Genomic DNA, 17009 nt, shown 5'->3' with positions numbered 1-17009 from the left:
TAAATTTAGTGGAGCACAGTGGGTAGGGCATTTGCCTTGCACATGGCCAACCCGGGTTCGATTTCTCTGCCCCTCTCGGAGAGTCCTACTGAGAATATCTACTGAGAGTATCTCGCCCCCACAGCAGAGCCTGGCAAGCTATCCGTGGCATATTCAATATGTGAAAACCAGTAACAACAAGTCTCACACTGGAGACATTACTGGTGCCCACTCGAGCAAATTGATGAGCAATGGGATGACAGTGATACAGTGATACAGAAGGGTGTTTTGTTTTAGGGGTTGGGGCATCACACTAAGCTCTGTGATGAGGGGCACATCATCCTTGTTATGCTGTGCTGGGGATCAGCCCCTTGCCTCCTGAATGCAAAGATTCTATTCTAGCCCTCTGAGCTTTGTCCCCTCAGCCTCTAATTGTTGTGGATGACCTGTACATCGAGAGGGAGAGGGAGTGGCAAATCTCTGACTCCGTTGAGAGGTAAAGGAGAAACTATGTGTTCGTGGACTGCTAAAGACTCTCCAGCCTGATCTCCTTGTTGAACACCAAACTTAGAACCAAAGAATAACTAAGTTTTTTTGGTTTTGATTTTGGATCATACCCAGGAGTGTGCAGGCTTACTCCTGGTTCTGCACTCAGGGATCAATCCTGGCAGGCTTGAGGAACTGTGTGGGGCTACAGAGACCAGACAGGACCTGTGTGGAAGATAAACACCCTATCCACTGGAGTGTTGCTTTGGCCCCTACTTAGGTGGTATTCTTTATTTAAGAACCATTGTAAGGAATATGTCAATTTCAAAAGTATTATGGCAGCCAGAGAGATAGTATAGGGATTAAAGCACTTGTCTTGTACAGGACTGTAGCACTATCCTCCCGTTGTTCATTGATTTGCCTGAGCGGGCACCAGTAACATCTCCATTGTGAGATTTGTTGTTACTGTTTTTGGCATATCAAATACACCAATGGTAGCTTGCCAGGCTCTGTCGTGCAGGTGGGATACTCTCAGTAGCTTGCCAGGCTCTCTGAGAGGGACTGAGGAATCGAACCTGGGTGGGCTGCATGCAAGGCAAATGCCCTACCTGCTGTGCAGTCACTCCAGCCAATTTTCACATTCACAGTTTTCACATTTCACAATTTTCACATTTTTGTGAAACAGGACAGGCTTACCAAAATGGCTAGGCTTAGGGTTAGTTTTGTGGAGGTTTTAGGTTGCAGATTATTCTGTGTTTATCCTTAGAAATGAAAGTGAATTATAGGAAGATAATTAAATTTAGAAAAGTTGGTAGTTTTTGGCACTAGGAATATCAGGTTTTCTACTGGTTAGGATTAGGAGCAAGATTAGGGCTAGGGTTGGGGTTAGAGAATGGGTTTAGGTTCAAGGATTGCTGTGTTCCAAAAAGATTCAAGTATTGGGCAATTGTTAAATTGGCCTGAATAAGTCAAAGTTTTTGCCTATTCTTGGGTCATGCTTAGTATAATGATAGGATTAGCCTGTGGGTAGCATTTAGGGTTAGGTTTGTAGAGGTTTTAGGTGTGTTATATTTTTCTGCATTCATCATTGAAAATTAAACTTAAGTATAGAAAGATTGTAAATTTAGAAAAGTTGGTAGTTTTTGGCATCGGTTAGGTCAGGCTCACTAACGGTAAGGATTAGGTATAAGATTAGGGTTAGAGTTAAGGGAGGTGTAGAAATTAAGTGTAAATAATTGCTATGTTTCAAGATTTAAAAAAAAAGGGAAGGGAAGTGAAGTATTAGGTATTGTTAAATATGGGTTAAATCATAGGTTCTGCCTCTGGTTGGGTTAGGCTGAGTATAATGATAAGATTAGCTTCAATGAGGGTTAGAGTTAGGTTTATGGAGGTCCCTAGGTCTTGGTATTTCTTTGTTCAGTCAAAAAAGAAGAAAGAGAGAGAGAAAGAGAGAAAGAAAGAAAACTCTGGGAAAACAAAAATTATGGAAATATTATAAAATTTGGAAAATTGGTAGCTTTGGACCACAGTAAAAGGCAGGCTTTCTGTGGGTTAGTTTTAGGATGAAGATCAGGGATAGGGCAAGGGAATGTGCAACTCACATTGAACAATGGCCAGATACTTGAAGTCCCATTCTTTCTCAAAACACAGCAAGGCTTAACACCTAAATGTCACACATTTTCTAACCCTACCCATAATCCTCAAAATAATCTTAACCCGTAGAAGGTCGGCTCTTAGGGATTAATCTTTGGTGTATTAAGAAAAAATGAAAAGTGAAGTGTTACACCATTTTTAAATTTGGGCTAATTAATAGGTTCTGCCTCTCTTGGAGTCAGGGTATAAAAATAGGATTTGCCTCAGGCTTTGGTTAAGATTAAGTTCATGGACTGTTCCCATTGTTAGCATTTTGTGTGATCAATCCCCACATGAAAGTTAGGTGTAGAAAAATCAGTAACTATTGTAAATTGGTAGTTTGGGACCTTAGTAAAGAACAACCCACTTACTATGGTTGAAGTCAAGATTAGGGCTAGGGTTAGAGAAAGTGCAGGCTTTAGGTCTTGGAGCATTTTAAGAAAAAAACAAAGTGAAGTGTTGAGCCATTGTTAAATTTGTACTAATTCATAGCTTTCTGCCTCTGCTGTGGTCAGGCAGAGGATAAAAATAGGATTTGTCTCAGGCTATAGTTAGGGTAAGATTTTTGGAGGATTCAGTTGTGATGACTGTGTATTTGCTGTGTTGGCCTTTTGTGTGGTCAGTGTCAAAAATGAAAGTGAAGTACAAGAAGATCAATAAAATAAGAAATATTGGTAATTTTGGCCTCAGGAAAGAGCAATCTTACTGCCCATTAAGTTCGGGTGGGGATGAAGAATAGGGCTAGGGAATGTGCAGGGTTTCCATGTTAAGACTTGATTTGTTTTAAGAAAAAACAGGAAGTGAAGCCACTGTTAAATTTGGTCTAATTCATAGGTTTCTGCCTCTGCTGGGGTCAAACTGAGTATAAAAATAGAATTTGCCTCAGGCTATGGTGAGGGTCAAGTTTGTAGAGGACTCAGTTATATTTTTCTGTAATCAGTCTCAAAATAACTATAGCACAGCGAATGGGGTGTTTCATTTGCCTTGCACGCAGCCAACCCAGGTTCGATTCCTCCACCCCTCTCTGAGAGCCCGACAAGCTACTGAGAGTATCCCGCCTGCACGGCTGAGCCTGGCAAGCTACCCATGTTGTATTTGATATGCCCAAAACAGTAACAACAAGTCTCACAATGGAGACGTTACTGGTGCCCGCTTGAGCAAATCGATGAGCAACGGGATGACTATGACAGTGACCATCTCAAAAATGAAAGTTAGGTACATAGATCATGATTCTTTAGTAGATAGGTTGTTTTGGACTTTAGTATAGGAACTATGTTCAAGGTCATGATGAGAGTTAGAGCTGGAATTAGATGTAAGATTGGGGTTAGGGTTACAAAATATGTAGGGTTTAGGTGTTAAGTAATGCTATGTTCCAATATAAAGGGAGAAGTTTTGGGCGATTGTTAATTTGTGCTAATTGATTGGTTTTATGTGTGTACTTGGTGAGGCTTTGTATAATGATAGGATTATCCTCAGGCTAGGGAGAGGGTTACTTGTTGGAGGTTTTCTGTGTTAACTTTTTCTGCACTTACCTTTGAACATGAAAGGTAAGTATAAAAAGATCATTAAATTTAGTAAAGTTGGTATTTTTTTGGCATCAGTACGATCATGCTTACTACAGATTAGGGTTTGGAGAAGGATTACAATGAGGGTTAGGGCTAGGATATATGTAGGGTTTAGCTATTCAGTATTCTATGTCCTAGGATAAAAAGGGAAGTGAAGTATTGGGTGATTGTTAAATTTGGGCTAATGGGTAGGTTTATTCCTATTTGGGGGTCGTGTTTATTATAATAGGATTACAGGCTAGGGTTAGTATTATGTTTGTGTAAATTTTAGGGATTCTCTTTTCCTGCATTTATCCTTGGCAATGAATGTTCAGTATAGGAAAATCATTAAATTTAAGGAAGTTGGTAGTTTGGGGCATCAGTTAAATCAGTCTTACTAGGGGTTAGTATTAACAGTAGGATTGTGGCTGGGGTTAGGATTAGGAATATGTAGGGTTTATGTGTTAAGTATTGCTATATTCTAAGAGAAAAATGGAAGTGAAGTATTGGCCTGTTGTTTAATTGGTAAGCTTATGAATATACTTGGGTCAGGCTGAATATCATGATACTCAGCTAGGGTGTATTTTCATTTATGAAGCTTTTCGATGTTAACTTTTTCTACATTCATCCTTGAGAATGAAAGTTAAGTATAGAAAGATTGCTAAATTTAGTAATCTTGGTAGTTTTGGGCATCAGCAAAGTCAGCCTTATTATCTGTTTGTTTAGGAATAGGATTGAGGCTAGGGTTAGGGTTAGGAATGGATAGGGTTTCAGTGCTAAGTATTCCTATGTTCCAAAATAAAAAGGGAAGTGTATTATTGGGTAATTGTTAAATTTGAACTTGTTGGTAGTTTTATACCTCTTGGATCAGGCTGAGTATCATGATAGGATTAGTGTTAGGCTATTGATGGGATAGGTTTGTGTAGGTTTTATTTTTTAAAAAAATAAGTTAAGTATAGAAAATTTATATACTATATAAATAAAAATGAATAAAATGAATAAATGAATAAAAATTATTTCATAATTTAATGAAATTATGAAAGGTGCTAGGTTTGGGAATTAGTAAAATCAGGCTTTGTAAGGGTTAGTGTTAGGAGTAGGATTGGGGCTTCAGTTTGATTTAGGGAGTGTTAGGTTTAGATTAAGTATTGCTGTGTTCAAAAATAAAAAGAGAAGTGAATTATTGGGTGATTGTGAAATTTTGAATAATTGATAGGTTTATGCCTGTTCTTGGGTAATGCTTAGTATAAAGATAGGATTGGCCTCCAGCTAACAGGTTAGGTTTGTGGAAGATTTAGTTCTTACCATTTTTTGCAGTTAAGTAAAGATAGACAATTAGGGCTGTAGTAATAGCACAGCGGGAAGGGTCTTTGCCTTGCATGCGGCCAGCCCAGGTTCGATTCCCAGCATCCCATATGGTCCCCTGAGCACCGCCTGGAGTAATTCCTGAGCAAAAAAAAAAGAAGAAGTAAAGATAGATAATTAAATGTAGAAAGTGGGTAGTTACTGGCATCAGGAAAGTAAGGTTTACTACAATTTAGGATTAGGAGGATTTGGGCTAGGGTTAGGATTAAGCCATACTTAGGATTTAGGTTTTGCTGTGTTCAAAGATAAAAATGGGAAGTGAAGTATTGGGATATTGTTAAATTGGAATAATTGTACATTTATGACTATACTTTGGTCACCTTGAGTATCATAAGACTGGCCTCAGGCTAGGGTTAATTTTAGGTTTGTGGAGGTTTTAGATGTTACCTTTTCCCATACTCATCCATGGATATGAGTGTTTACTATAGGAAGGTCATTACATTTTGGAATGTTGGTAGTTTTTGGCATCAGTAAAGTCAGGCATACTACATGTCTGGTTTAGGAATTAGATTAGGGCTAGAGTTAGGGCTAGGAATGTGTCAAGTTTAGGTGGTAAGTATTCCCCTGTTTCAATATAAGAAGGTAAGTATAGTATTAAGTGATTTTAAAATTGGATATAATCAGTAGGTTTATGCCTATGCTTGTGTCAGGCTGGGTTTCATGATAGGATAAGCCTCAGAGGAGTGTTAGGTTTAGGTTTGTGGAGGCTAAAGATGGTATCTTTTTCTGTGCTTAGACATAAAAGTTAAGGATCACTATCACTGTCCCTGTCATCTCATTGCTCATCGATTTGCTCGAGGGGGCACCAGTAATGTCTCCATTGTGAGACTTGTTACTGTTTTTGGCATATTGAATACACCATGAATAGCTTGCCAGGCTCTGCTGTGCAGGCAAGATACTCTTGGTAGCTTGCTGGGCTCTTTGAGAGGCGGAGGAATCGGACCTAGGTTGGCCAGCATGTAAGGCAAACACCCTACCCGCTGTGATATCACTCCAGCCCAAAAATTAAGGATAGAAAGATTATTAAATTTAGGAAAGTTGGTAGTTTTGGGCATCAGTAAATATAGGCTTACTACAAGTTAGTGTTAGAAGTAAAATTAGGGCTAGGGAATGTGTTGGGTTTAGGTGTTAAGTACAGTTATGTTCATATATAAAAAGGGATGTGTATTTTTGGTCAGTTAAATTTGAGGTAATTGGTAGATTTCTGCCAATGCCTTGATCAGTATTAGAATTAGTATCCTGATAGTATCCTGATTAGCGTCAGTCTAGGGTCAGAGTTTGGTTCGTACAGGTTTTAGGGGGCAGCTTTTTCTGTGGTCAGCCTTAGAAATGAAAATTCAGTATATTAAGGTCATTCAACTTAGGAAAGTTAGTAGTTTGGGGTATCAGTGAAGTCAGGATTTCTGTGAGTTAGGGTTAGGAATAGGATTAGAGCCAAGATTAGGGAATGGTTAGGGTTTAGTATTAAGTATTGCTGTGTTCCAAGATAAAAAGGGAAGTGAGACATTGGACGATGGTTGGATTCTGGCTAATTGGTAGAGCTATGCCCATGCTTGGGGAGGCTTTGTATAATACATTTAGCCTTGGGCCAGGGTTATTGTTAGGTTTGTAGAGGTGTTAAGTGTTAGCAGATGCCATAATTCTTTTATCTGTGGTTAAGAAAAAACCACAGAGCATGGGTAGCGGGTTGGGTTCTTGTCTTGCTCACTGCCAATTTGAGTTTGGTCCCTGGCACCTACTGTGTTCCCCAAGCACCACCCGGAGGAATTCTTGAGAGCAGAGCCAAGAGTAAGCCCTGAGCACTGCTGGGGGCGAACCAAAAACAAATTTTAAAAAGAAAAGAACAATCCTTAGTAATCATATCCAAATTATTTTTTTCTCCAGTTTGGAGAAGGGAGTAGCCCTACCCGGCTGATACTCAGGACTTACTCCTGGCTCTGTACTACCTCTAGACCCACAAGTTTCTGAAGGAGTCACTGCAAGCTACACAGTTACAAAGTTGTTCACGATTGAGTTTCAGTCATTCCAACACCTGGCTTCCCACCACCAATGTCCCTAGTTTTCTGCCTGCCATCCCAAACCCCAGCCTACCTCTCTGACAGACACTTTTCTTTTTCTCTCTCTTTCTCTTTCTCTTTCCCCCTCTTTCCTGCTCTGTTTCCCGACCCCATCTGTTTTTCTCTCTCCCACCACCCCTCACACTCTTTCCTCTTGGGCACCACATTAGTTGGTTTGCAATACTGATACTGAAAACTTATGAAGTATATCCCTTTACCTCCTTTCAGCACTCAGTTCTTGTCCAGGGTGATCATTTCCAGCTATCATTATCCTAGTGGTCTCTTCTCTGTCCTAATTGACCTCTTCTTTAGCGCCCCTGCCCCACTTGTGGCAAGCTTCCAACCATGAACCAGTCCTCCTGATCCTTGTCTCGCCTGTCCTTGGGTGTTAGTCCATACTATGCTTTTTATATCCCACAAATGAGTATAGTCATTTTCTGCCTGTCTCTCTCCCTCTGACTCATTTCACTCGGCATGATACTTTCCATGTCCATCCATGTATAAGCAAATTTCATGACTTCATTTTTCCTGGAAGCTGTGAAGTATTCTGTTGTGTAGATGCACCATAATTTATTTCTCCAGTCATCTTTTCTTGGGCACAAACAACTTAATTTTTTTCCCCCAGATTCTGGCTATTGTGCATAGATCTGCAATGAACATACAAGTGCAGGTAGCTTTTCTGCAGTGTGTTCTTGTGGCCCACATTTTCTTTTAAATTATAAAACCAAAAAATTTCCAACTAAACACATCAATGGAATTACTTTTTGTGTAGGTATAGGTTTTGAATTACAGCTTCAATAATTATTAAAGCTCATCCCAGGCCTATTTTAACTGTTTAATAAAGATATTCTGTCTGTTTGCCTAATTGCTCTGCAAAACATGTGGTTCAGAATTTCCTGTTTTAGCTACAGCTTGTGAAATTAATAATTTTGAAAGAAATAGGTTCTCGCCCAAAATCAAGGAGATAGAGAACAAAAGTATGAACTAGAACCCAACAAAATAGAAATGTTGACTCATGTTCTAGAAGACACTGCAGCTATAGGCCAAAGCAGTAGTCCAATGGGTAGGGTGTTTTTCTTGTACACAGGTTGGATCTCCAGCATCCCATATGGTCCCACGAGCACTGCTAGGAGTAATGCCTGAGTGCAGAGCCGGGAGTAACCCCCGAGCAATGCCAGGTGTGACCCAAAAAGGAGAGAGAGAGAGAGAGAGAGAGAGAGAGAGAGAGAGAGAGAGAGAGAGAGAGGAAGCCTCTGAGCCAGAGAGGGAGAGGAAAAGAGAGAGGGAGAGGGAGAAGGAGAAGGAGAGAGAGATTACAGAGAGAGATAGAGAGAGAGGGAGATTACAGAGAGAAAGAGAGGGGGAGATAGATTATAGAGAGAGATTACAGAGAGAGATTACAGAGAGAGATTACAGAGAGAGATTACAGAGAAAGAGAGATTACAGAGGAAGAGATTACAGAGAGAGATTACAGAGAAAGAGAGATTACAGAGAAAGAGAGATTACAGAGAAAGAAAGATTACAGAGAAAGAGAGAGAGAAAGAGAGAGATTACTGCTGTCTGGCATTAAACCTAAAAAAGCAGTTGGTCACCCCCCCCCGCCCCCTGCCAGCCTTCTTTCTCTTCTCTCTGCTGTTTGTGCCTGAAGCCCCTGGATGACTCTTGCCTTTCTCCGATGGGCTAGCTCACGCTCCAGGTTGGTGGGTGGGCAGCTCCCAGAATCCTTTACTCCAGGATTTTTTCTAGCTGTTTAGTTTCTTGAGCGCATACCTTAAAAATTTGTGTTTATTTGTTTGAGGACCACATGCCCCTAAAAACCAGGGCTGTGGGGAGGGGTTTGCTCTCATTGGTGCTCAGGGGATCATGTGTGGGAGCAAACCCAGGCCTCCAGCATGCGAGTCCCATACTCTAGCCCCTGGAGCTCTTTGCAGTCAGGCGCACCTTTACTGCCAAGACTTTCCTCCTGCAGCTCTCTGGCTGGGAGGGGGTCTTTTCCTGGGTCCTCTTTAAGCCCTGAGTGTCCTGCAACTGTCGCAGCTGCCCATGGACAGACAGATTGAAGCCTCTGAGCCTGAAGTTGGCAGACACTGTTTCTTACCCACCCTTGTATTCCTGGCACTCCATGTTTTGTGCTAATAAGGAAAATGTAATGATGATGGCACAGCGGGTAGGGCGTTTGCCTTACATGCGGCCGACCTGGGTTCAATTCCTCTGTCCCTCTCCGAGAGCCCGGCAAGCTACCAAAAGTATCCCGCCCGCATGGCGGAGCCTGGCAAGCTACCTGAGGATATTTGATATGCCAAAAACAGTAACAACAAGTCTCACAAGGGAGACATTACTGGTCCCCGTTCAAGCAAATCGATGAAGAATGGGCGAGCTGGAAGGCTATTTTATGCTTTAAAGGGTAAAATAATCTTTTAAAGGTAAACTAACTGTGGTTTTGCTAATTATTTTATAGTTATAATGTATGTTTTGTGATGTTATACTAGCATTAATTGTACGTGGTGTAATATACACTATATAACCTATTTCTAATGTAATTATGTAATTTGGTATAATGCTGATAAAATGGATGGATTATGGCAGAAAAATAAAACTAGGCCTACAATTGGCAGCTATTGGAAAGCAGTAGAAAAAGACTGACTTTCTTAACTCATCAAATTAATACTAAACACATGTGGGTGCTAGGGATGTGCCAGTTATCTTCCAGGGTTATCACTGCATAGTCCCATTAATGTTTCTAATATAATGGAAGGAGTTGTAAGGACTAGCCATATAATATAATAAACATCTTTCTGACTATCAAACTTGAATCATCTGGATGCTACCCAGGACTTGAGAAGATTAATTTTCCCTTATATCTATGTGATCCAAAAGATTTTTTTCGCCTAAAATATCTGCTAGTCTCTTGGTTTGCATTAAAAGCAGTTTACTTACCTGACATGCTCCTATTTCATGCAGTATTTGAATTATTGGAAATATGCATAAATGCTCCATAGATGAGTTAAATAAATGAGCCAGCAGAATATTTTTACCTCCAGAGAATTTTTTTTCACCTTGAAAGAATTTATGTCTAATTGATTAAGTTAAAATGGGTCACTGACTTTGTATTCTTGTAGGCTCAGTACTGTAGAAGGATTTTTATGAAACTGAGTGTTTGGTGCCCATCTTATGTGACAAGAAAATCACTGAGCACGTACATTGTAAATTTAAATGCTTTCTTAAAAATGTGTCTCTTTCTCTAGATATTAGTGTCAGTTCTTTCTAATAAGAACAACCATAAGACCTGGTCCAGTTTCATTTCACAAGACATGGAGCATCACATAGAAATCATGAGAAATAAGATGCATGTTTTTAGAGGCAAAATGGCAAGAAGAACGCTTCTTCCGATACCCACGATAGCAGGGAAAATCGACCTGGATCAGAAATTTTCAGAGATCTCGTATGTAATGATATATGCAGGATATTTATATGGAAAACCAGAATTCCATATTTATCAGCACCCATTTATATACCCATATAGAAATTAATGCATACAATTTATATGTATAAAGTTTTTGTTTTGTTTTTTGACCACACTAGGTGGCGCTCAAAGTTTCTCTTGGCACATTGCTTGGAGGTGGTTCCCTCGATGTTTTGGGACATGGGGGTGCAGGGGTCAAACCTGGGGCCTCCCAATATGCAGAGCATGTGCAGAAGCCCCCTGAATAATCTCTCCCGCCTCTATAACTGTATATTCTATGACATAATGTGTAGAAATGCTCCAAGTATGCTCTCTTTTCAGTGCATGTTTTTAAAAAGCAGATTGTACAAAAGCAAGCTGTTATTTTATCAATTATTCTTTGAAGTAATTTTGAGAAAATATTTTATCTTTTATTTTTCTCTTTCTTTCTCTCTTTTTCTCTATCTTTCTCTCTTTCTCTCTCTCTTTCTTTCTTTCTTTCTTTCTTTCTTTCTCTCTCTCTCTCTCTCTCTCTCTCTCTCTCTCTCTCTCTCTCTCTCTTCTTTCTGTCTTGGGGCCATACCAAATAGTGCTCAGAGCTTATTCCTGGCTCTTTGCTCAGGTGCACAGGGACCATATGTGGTACCTGGGATTTGAACCAGGGTCAGCTACATGCAAGGCAAATGTCTTTATCTCTGTGCTATTGCTCCAGCCTGAGAATATTATATTTCTTTGTTTAGTAAATACCTTTAATGTTCAAGACATACTAGTGACAGACATGCAATGTCAACTCAAAGTGTGGCCTTGAAAAGACTAGATATGATTTTGTACTATTTAGAAAACCGGTTGACATATATATGTGTGTGTGTATGTGTGTCCATGTGTGTGTATGCATGTATATATATAAATATTAGAATCTGAGTCCTATTGTTATTTGATGAAATCCCCATCTTTTAAATTTTTCTGTTGGTCATTCCATGTTTGTAGGCTCAAGCCAAATGAAAGGACAATTCTTCATGCAATTGAATCGGTGGTTATTAAATGGTCACATCAAATCCAAGAAGTTGTAGAGAAAGATTCAGTGCCACCTTTGCTGAATGGTGTCCACTCGAACCCTCAAACGGAGCTGGACTTCTGGACCCTCAGGAAGGAGAATCTCTCCTGCATTTATGACCAGGTATGTGGAAAGCCTGAGAGGTTGCTTGTGAAATGAATTAGCAAAGTCAGTTGTGAGATTTGGTCTCGAGAGTGACGATCTTTAATAATCTTAAAGGTTTAGCATATCATCCTTAAATAACTCAATTAGCTCTTCTATGATGTCAGAGCTTTGCACTTTTAAATTAATAGAATTGAGCATGACTTTGCCTTTTGGAGACTATTTTGACAGCATTTAAGAGAATTCAAAACCACTTTGTGACATAAAAAGGGAGGGGTTCCCTGAGGAAACACGAAGATTGTAAGATGTAATTAATCTAGTCATCTGAACTGATTAGGAAAAGGGGAGAATCTTGCTTCGTGCTTCGTGGAGACACAGCTTTGCAAGCTCTCACTCTGGTTCCGCTGATGGATATTTGCCTCCAGGTTACTCAGGGCTCTACAAAGTAGGTCATTTATTCACATGTTCCCATGTAATTTTGAGATTTTCTGAAACAGGGCAAGACATTTTATATGGGGAATTTAGTATTTTACATAGGGAATAACATATTAAGTTAAAAGACTCCGAATTAAATTTAAGTTATAAATGCAAAATAAAATATACATTAAGGAAAAAAACAACCTTTAACTTATTTTCAGTGTGAACTAGGTATGTGTTTGAGTGTTCAAGAGTGGCAGTATATTTGCCTGAGCAAAGTGTAACTTAAATATTTTGTTACAGAATGAATTTACTTAATAATCATTTCTCCTTCCTTCCTTCCTTCCTTCCTTCCTTCCTTCCTTCCTTCCTTCCTTCCTTCCTTCCTTCCTTCCTTCCTTCCTTCCTTCCTTCCTTCCTTCCTTCCTTTCTTCCTTCCTTCCTTCCACCATCCCTCCCTCCCCATCTCTCCTTCCTTCCTTCCACCTTCCCTTCTTTCCTCCCTCCCTTCTTTCCATTCTCTCTCTCTCTCTCTCTCAGCTTCAGGCTCCTATTATCCTCAAGATAGCTAAGATACTGAAAACAAAGCAAAGCAGCTATTTTCCAACTTTGAAGGAGATTTTCATGGCTGTGAAAAATGGTAAGCCTTTGTTCCCCGCCTTGAAGCCCATGTCCTCCCATTCTGGCCCCTGCATATTCCTAAGCTGAGTCAGCTATTGTCTAATAATATCACTCTAGTCATCTGTACTTAATTCCCCAATTGCACTAACATGGCTGAATACTAAAGTGGTTTTTTTTGTGTGTTGTGGGGTGGAAGGGTAGTGCAGGGTGCCACACCCAGTGGTGCTTAGGGATTACTCCTGGCTCTGTGCTCAGGGATCACTCCAGGGACCACCCAAGGTTCTAGGGATTAAACGCGGTCTGCTGTATGCAAGGAAAGAGCCCTATTTGCTGTACTATCTCTCCAACCCCCAAGTAACCATGTTAATAATGTGTATGACAGTAATAATGTGTATAGTTGACTGTACACTTTCATACAATCATTGTATATTCACTGTAATATGGTTCTAGAATATTTTCGTCATTCATGCTTAATTATAATAGTTAAATCTTAATTTAAAAAATTACTGCTGTGGGAGCAATAGTACAGCAGGTAGGGTGCTTGTCTTGCCTGTGGCTGACCTGGGTTTGACCTCTGGCTTCTCGTATCCCTTGAGCACTACCAGGAATGATTCCTGAGTGCAGAGCCAGGAGGGACTTCAGAACAGCATCAGTGTGGCCCCAAACAAACAGACAATAGAATGAAAATGTTTGAGTTACTCCCAAGAGAGTGGAATGAGACAATAAATGATGAAATTGTGGTAATACCTCAAATTTGGAAAAAATGAGCATTCTATGGTAAAACCTATAATCCAAACAATCAAGTGACAACAACTTTAAAGGCAATAGTTCCAGTTTCCATGGGATTTGGTCAAACTCTTTGGCATGTAAAGAAGATATTCTTCCCCTCTCCCATCCCCACAAATTTCTTCCTTCAGTTGAGATGTCCTTTTGTCAAGTAAATCACTATTCACAAGTTCCCCTAGAATGGTTGTAGTGAGTCTCACCAAAGTGTTAGTTGTATAAATGATAGAAATAAAAATTGAAGTGCAGCTCTGTTGTTTTGCATTGTTCACTTAAACTTGTAAAGTGAATTTAGGAAAACAAGACTACACGATACATTCATGGTTTTCTTTTTTTCCCCCTTGCAGCTCTCTTGGAAGCCCAAGATGTAGAGCTTCACCTGAGACCTCTGAGAAGACACATTCAGAGTCTCCAGGAGGTGGAATTCCCACAGACTCGGGTACTGATCACCCCGTTACTTCACACCATCTGTCTGATCTGGAGCCATTCAAAGTTTTATAATACTCCTGCTCGGATTATAGTTTTATTGCAGGAGTTTTGTAATCTTTTCATTGACCAGGTAAGTGGCGTTAAAAACACGGACACCGTGCAAACCATTACCTTGTGGTAGGTTTTTATTAGACCAATAAAGAATAAATCCAATATATAGTCAGAGTACCATTTCCATTTTTCCTTTTTTTAATCAGGAAGGACTTTTATGATAAGGAAGGTAGATGACTTTTTATTCTAATGGCAGAAGAGTTCTGGAAATAAGCCAGGCATATTCAAAGTACAAGTGGTTATTGGATTTTGACTGTTTCATGCCCTACCTCTGGTAAAGTCAAATAGGGCTAGTATTTTGTGGCTTTTTTGTTGCCTTCCCTGTGGTTTCCACAGGAATACTGGTGGAAGAATTCTAGAAAGTGAAGTAAATGAATTGAAAAAAATTTTTCAGAAAGTTATAATGGAATTGTATTATAAGAATTTGGATTAATTGCTAATTTTTAAATATCTCTTTTTCATAATTTTTCCCTAGTTTTCACCAGCTTTGAAAAGTTGTCATCTAAAAAGATGGATACTGGGACCAGAGCAATAGTACAGTGGGTTGGGCAAGGTGTTGCACGCGACCGACCCCAGATTCCACCCCTGGCATCCCATATAGACCCTTGAGCACTGTCAGGCATGATTCTGAGTGCAGAGCCAGGAGTAATCCCTGAGTATCTCTGGGTATAACTCAATAAGTAAAAAATAAATAAATAATGGGCTGGAGCAATAGCACAGCGGGTAGGGCGTTCGGTTCCCAGCATCCCATATGGTCTCCTGAGCACCGCCAGAGTAATTCCTGAGTGCATGAGCCAAGAGTAACCCCTGTGCATCACCGGGTGTGACCGAAAAAGCAAAAATAAATGAATGAATAAATAAATAAATTGGATGCTTTCTCTTTGCATGATACTTTGAGAATTTACCATTCTCTGCAGGAGGCACATACTCCACACAATCTGCTTCTCAGTTGGGGCTGTGTTTGCATTTTTTTGAGTTACCATAACAAAACACCATGCCATGGGTGACTTTATTTTTAGAAATTATTTGTGTATGGAGCTGGAGACTGGGAGCCTGGTTCGGGGGTCAGCGTGGTGGTGGGGTGAACATAGCATTCCCTCTGCTTTGCAGACTTTTCTCTGGGTCCTCACCTAAAGAAGAAAAGAGATCTCTTTCTCTTCCTGCTCTTGAAAAGTTCTAGTCCCATCAGATTAAGGTCCTATCTCCAGTGGCCTCATGTAAGGTCGGTCACAGTCTACTGACCCCTCTCCAGATGTAGTCACATTAGAGGCTAGGACTTCAGCACATGCATTAAGGAGAGTCAAAGGCAATTCAGTTTATTGTGGGTGTGTATCCATTAAAGAGTTTTTAGAGAGTCAGTGCTGGAGAGTTATCATCTGTGTATGGGTTTAGCCTTAGACGTGTTCACATTTCCCAAGAGAACTGAATCTATAAAGAAGAAGGAGGAAGGGGGAAGAGGGGCGGGGTGGTAGAGGGCGGAGGAAGAGAGAACAAAAATAGAGGGAACTGAAAAGCAATGACAGCAGGAACTGCTTGTTCCAGGGTACTCAGTCCATTCCTAACTTCCTCCCATCCCCCACTTGCCTTATTTGCATTTGTCTTTGTGAATCTCTTACTACATTAAGGCAGCTTTGGTAGGTTTGGATGTTGATCTTTCTAGTAAAGAGACTTCTTCCCTAGAAGCACGTCCTTTAGTTCTGGAGCCATGGCATTTATTGTCATTCCTGGACTGATGCGAGTGGCCAGGAAACTGGGAAATTTTACATAGACCTGGATGAATTGTTCACCGAAGGGTGCACAGCTATGGTGACCTAGATTCCTCATCTAATCAGTGCTTCCCAGGGATTTTCACATCATGGTTCACTTGGAAAATTAAAACTTGTTTTATATCCAACAGGAGAGAGAACAAAGGGAATGCCCTGCCTCAGAGGCAGGGTGGGGTGGTGGGAGGGATACTGGAAACATTGGTGGAGGAGAATGGGCACTGGTGGAGGGATGTAAATGGAATACAAACATGAAAGTTCATAAGTTCGTAACTGTACCTCACGGTGATTCACTAATAAAAATTAAAGAAAAAAGATCTTGTTTTTCCAACAGGCAAATTGGACAGTATCTGAAACCCCAGAGCCTATTAGTAGATAAGGCAAATACCTATCAGGAGCTCCTGATGCCTTAGACCCCCCAAAAAAAACCTTTCTGTTACAAGCAACAAAGAGAGCAATATTGTAGAAGAAACTGTTTGGGGGAACAGTGGTCAAATCTAATCCCTGATGTGTTTTCATATGAATTAACTGATGTTTGAAAGATGACACTATTTGATTAATTTCTCTGAGAATTTAGTGGGAAATCTGAACTCGAGAAACTTGAGAAAAGGTCTTGATTTGTGATTTCTGGACTGTGAGATCCTTTTGCTTCCTCCCCTTCCCTCTTTCTGTCTAGGTAAAGTGATGTGTTATGGTCAGGACACACATTGCCCTGGATTCAAGTCTAATTGAACCACTTAGGGATGTCCAGTTCCTTCTTTGAGTGTCATCTGCAAATGCAGACGCAGCTTAGTCCATGGATTATTGTCAGAATCAGAGGATATCCTATACATTGGATGCCCAGTGTGTGCATATATTTAATAGAGGATGAAAATGCAAACTATTCACTCACAAGCTACTTGCAGCCAGTGACAGGGCATCACAGGTCAATACTATATTTCATCATCACTGCAGGCTTCTTTCTTCAATATTTATCTGATCTGCAAACTCAGTCAAGTTCCATGAAGTGTATTGGCACCACCGGTTTGATCTTTCACTGAAAGACCATGATTCCTACAGCCTTCAGTGTCCATACTCATTTCTTCCAAACCCCATTTGGGGATTTTCATCTCATTTGAGACTAATCGTAATCTGTTTATACACTGTTGTGCAGTGTATAAACCCCCGAGGTGGACATTCATTATTGGGGGCAGGCCTTAGAAATCCTGACTACCACCAAGGCCC

At 40.3% G+C, this 17009-nt stretch overlaps 1 protein-coding gene across 1 annotated transcript in view; it reads left to right on the top strand.

The window, feature by feature from the left end:
* DNAH11 (dynein axonemal heavy chain 11) overlaps positions 1 to 17009 on the top strand; it is a 323685-nt gene that overhangs the window by 6130 nt on the left and 300546 nt on the right. The window contains exons 3-6 of the mRNA XM_004604267.2: positions 10309 to 10505; positions 11493 to 11682; positions 12619 to 12718; positions 13830 to 14041. Of these exons, the coding sequence (XP_004604324.2) occupies positions 10309 to 10505; positions 11493 to 11682; positions 12619 to 12718; positions 13830 to 14041 (699 nt within the window). The remainder of the gene's footprint in view (positions 1 to 10308; positions 10506 to 11492; positions 11683 to 12618; positions 12719 to 13829; positions 14042 to 17009) is intronic.

Source organism: Sorex araneus, chromosome 1 (genome assembly GCF_027595985.1).
Source record: "Sorex araneus isolate mSorAra2 chromosome 1, mSorAra2.pri, whole genome shotgun sequence".
NCBI lineage: Eukaryota > Metazoa > Chordata > Mammalia > Eulipotyphla > Soricidae > Sorex > Sorex araneus.
Note: the sequence above shows the minus strand (reverse complement) of the source record. Positions and strands in the feature narration are given on the sequence as shown.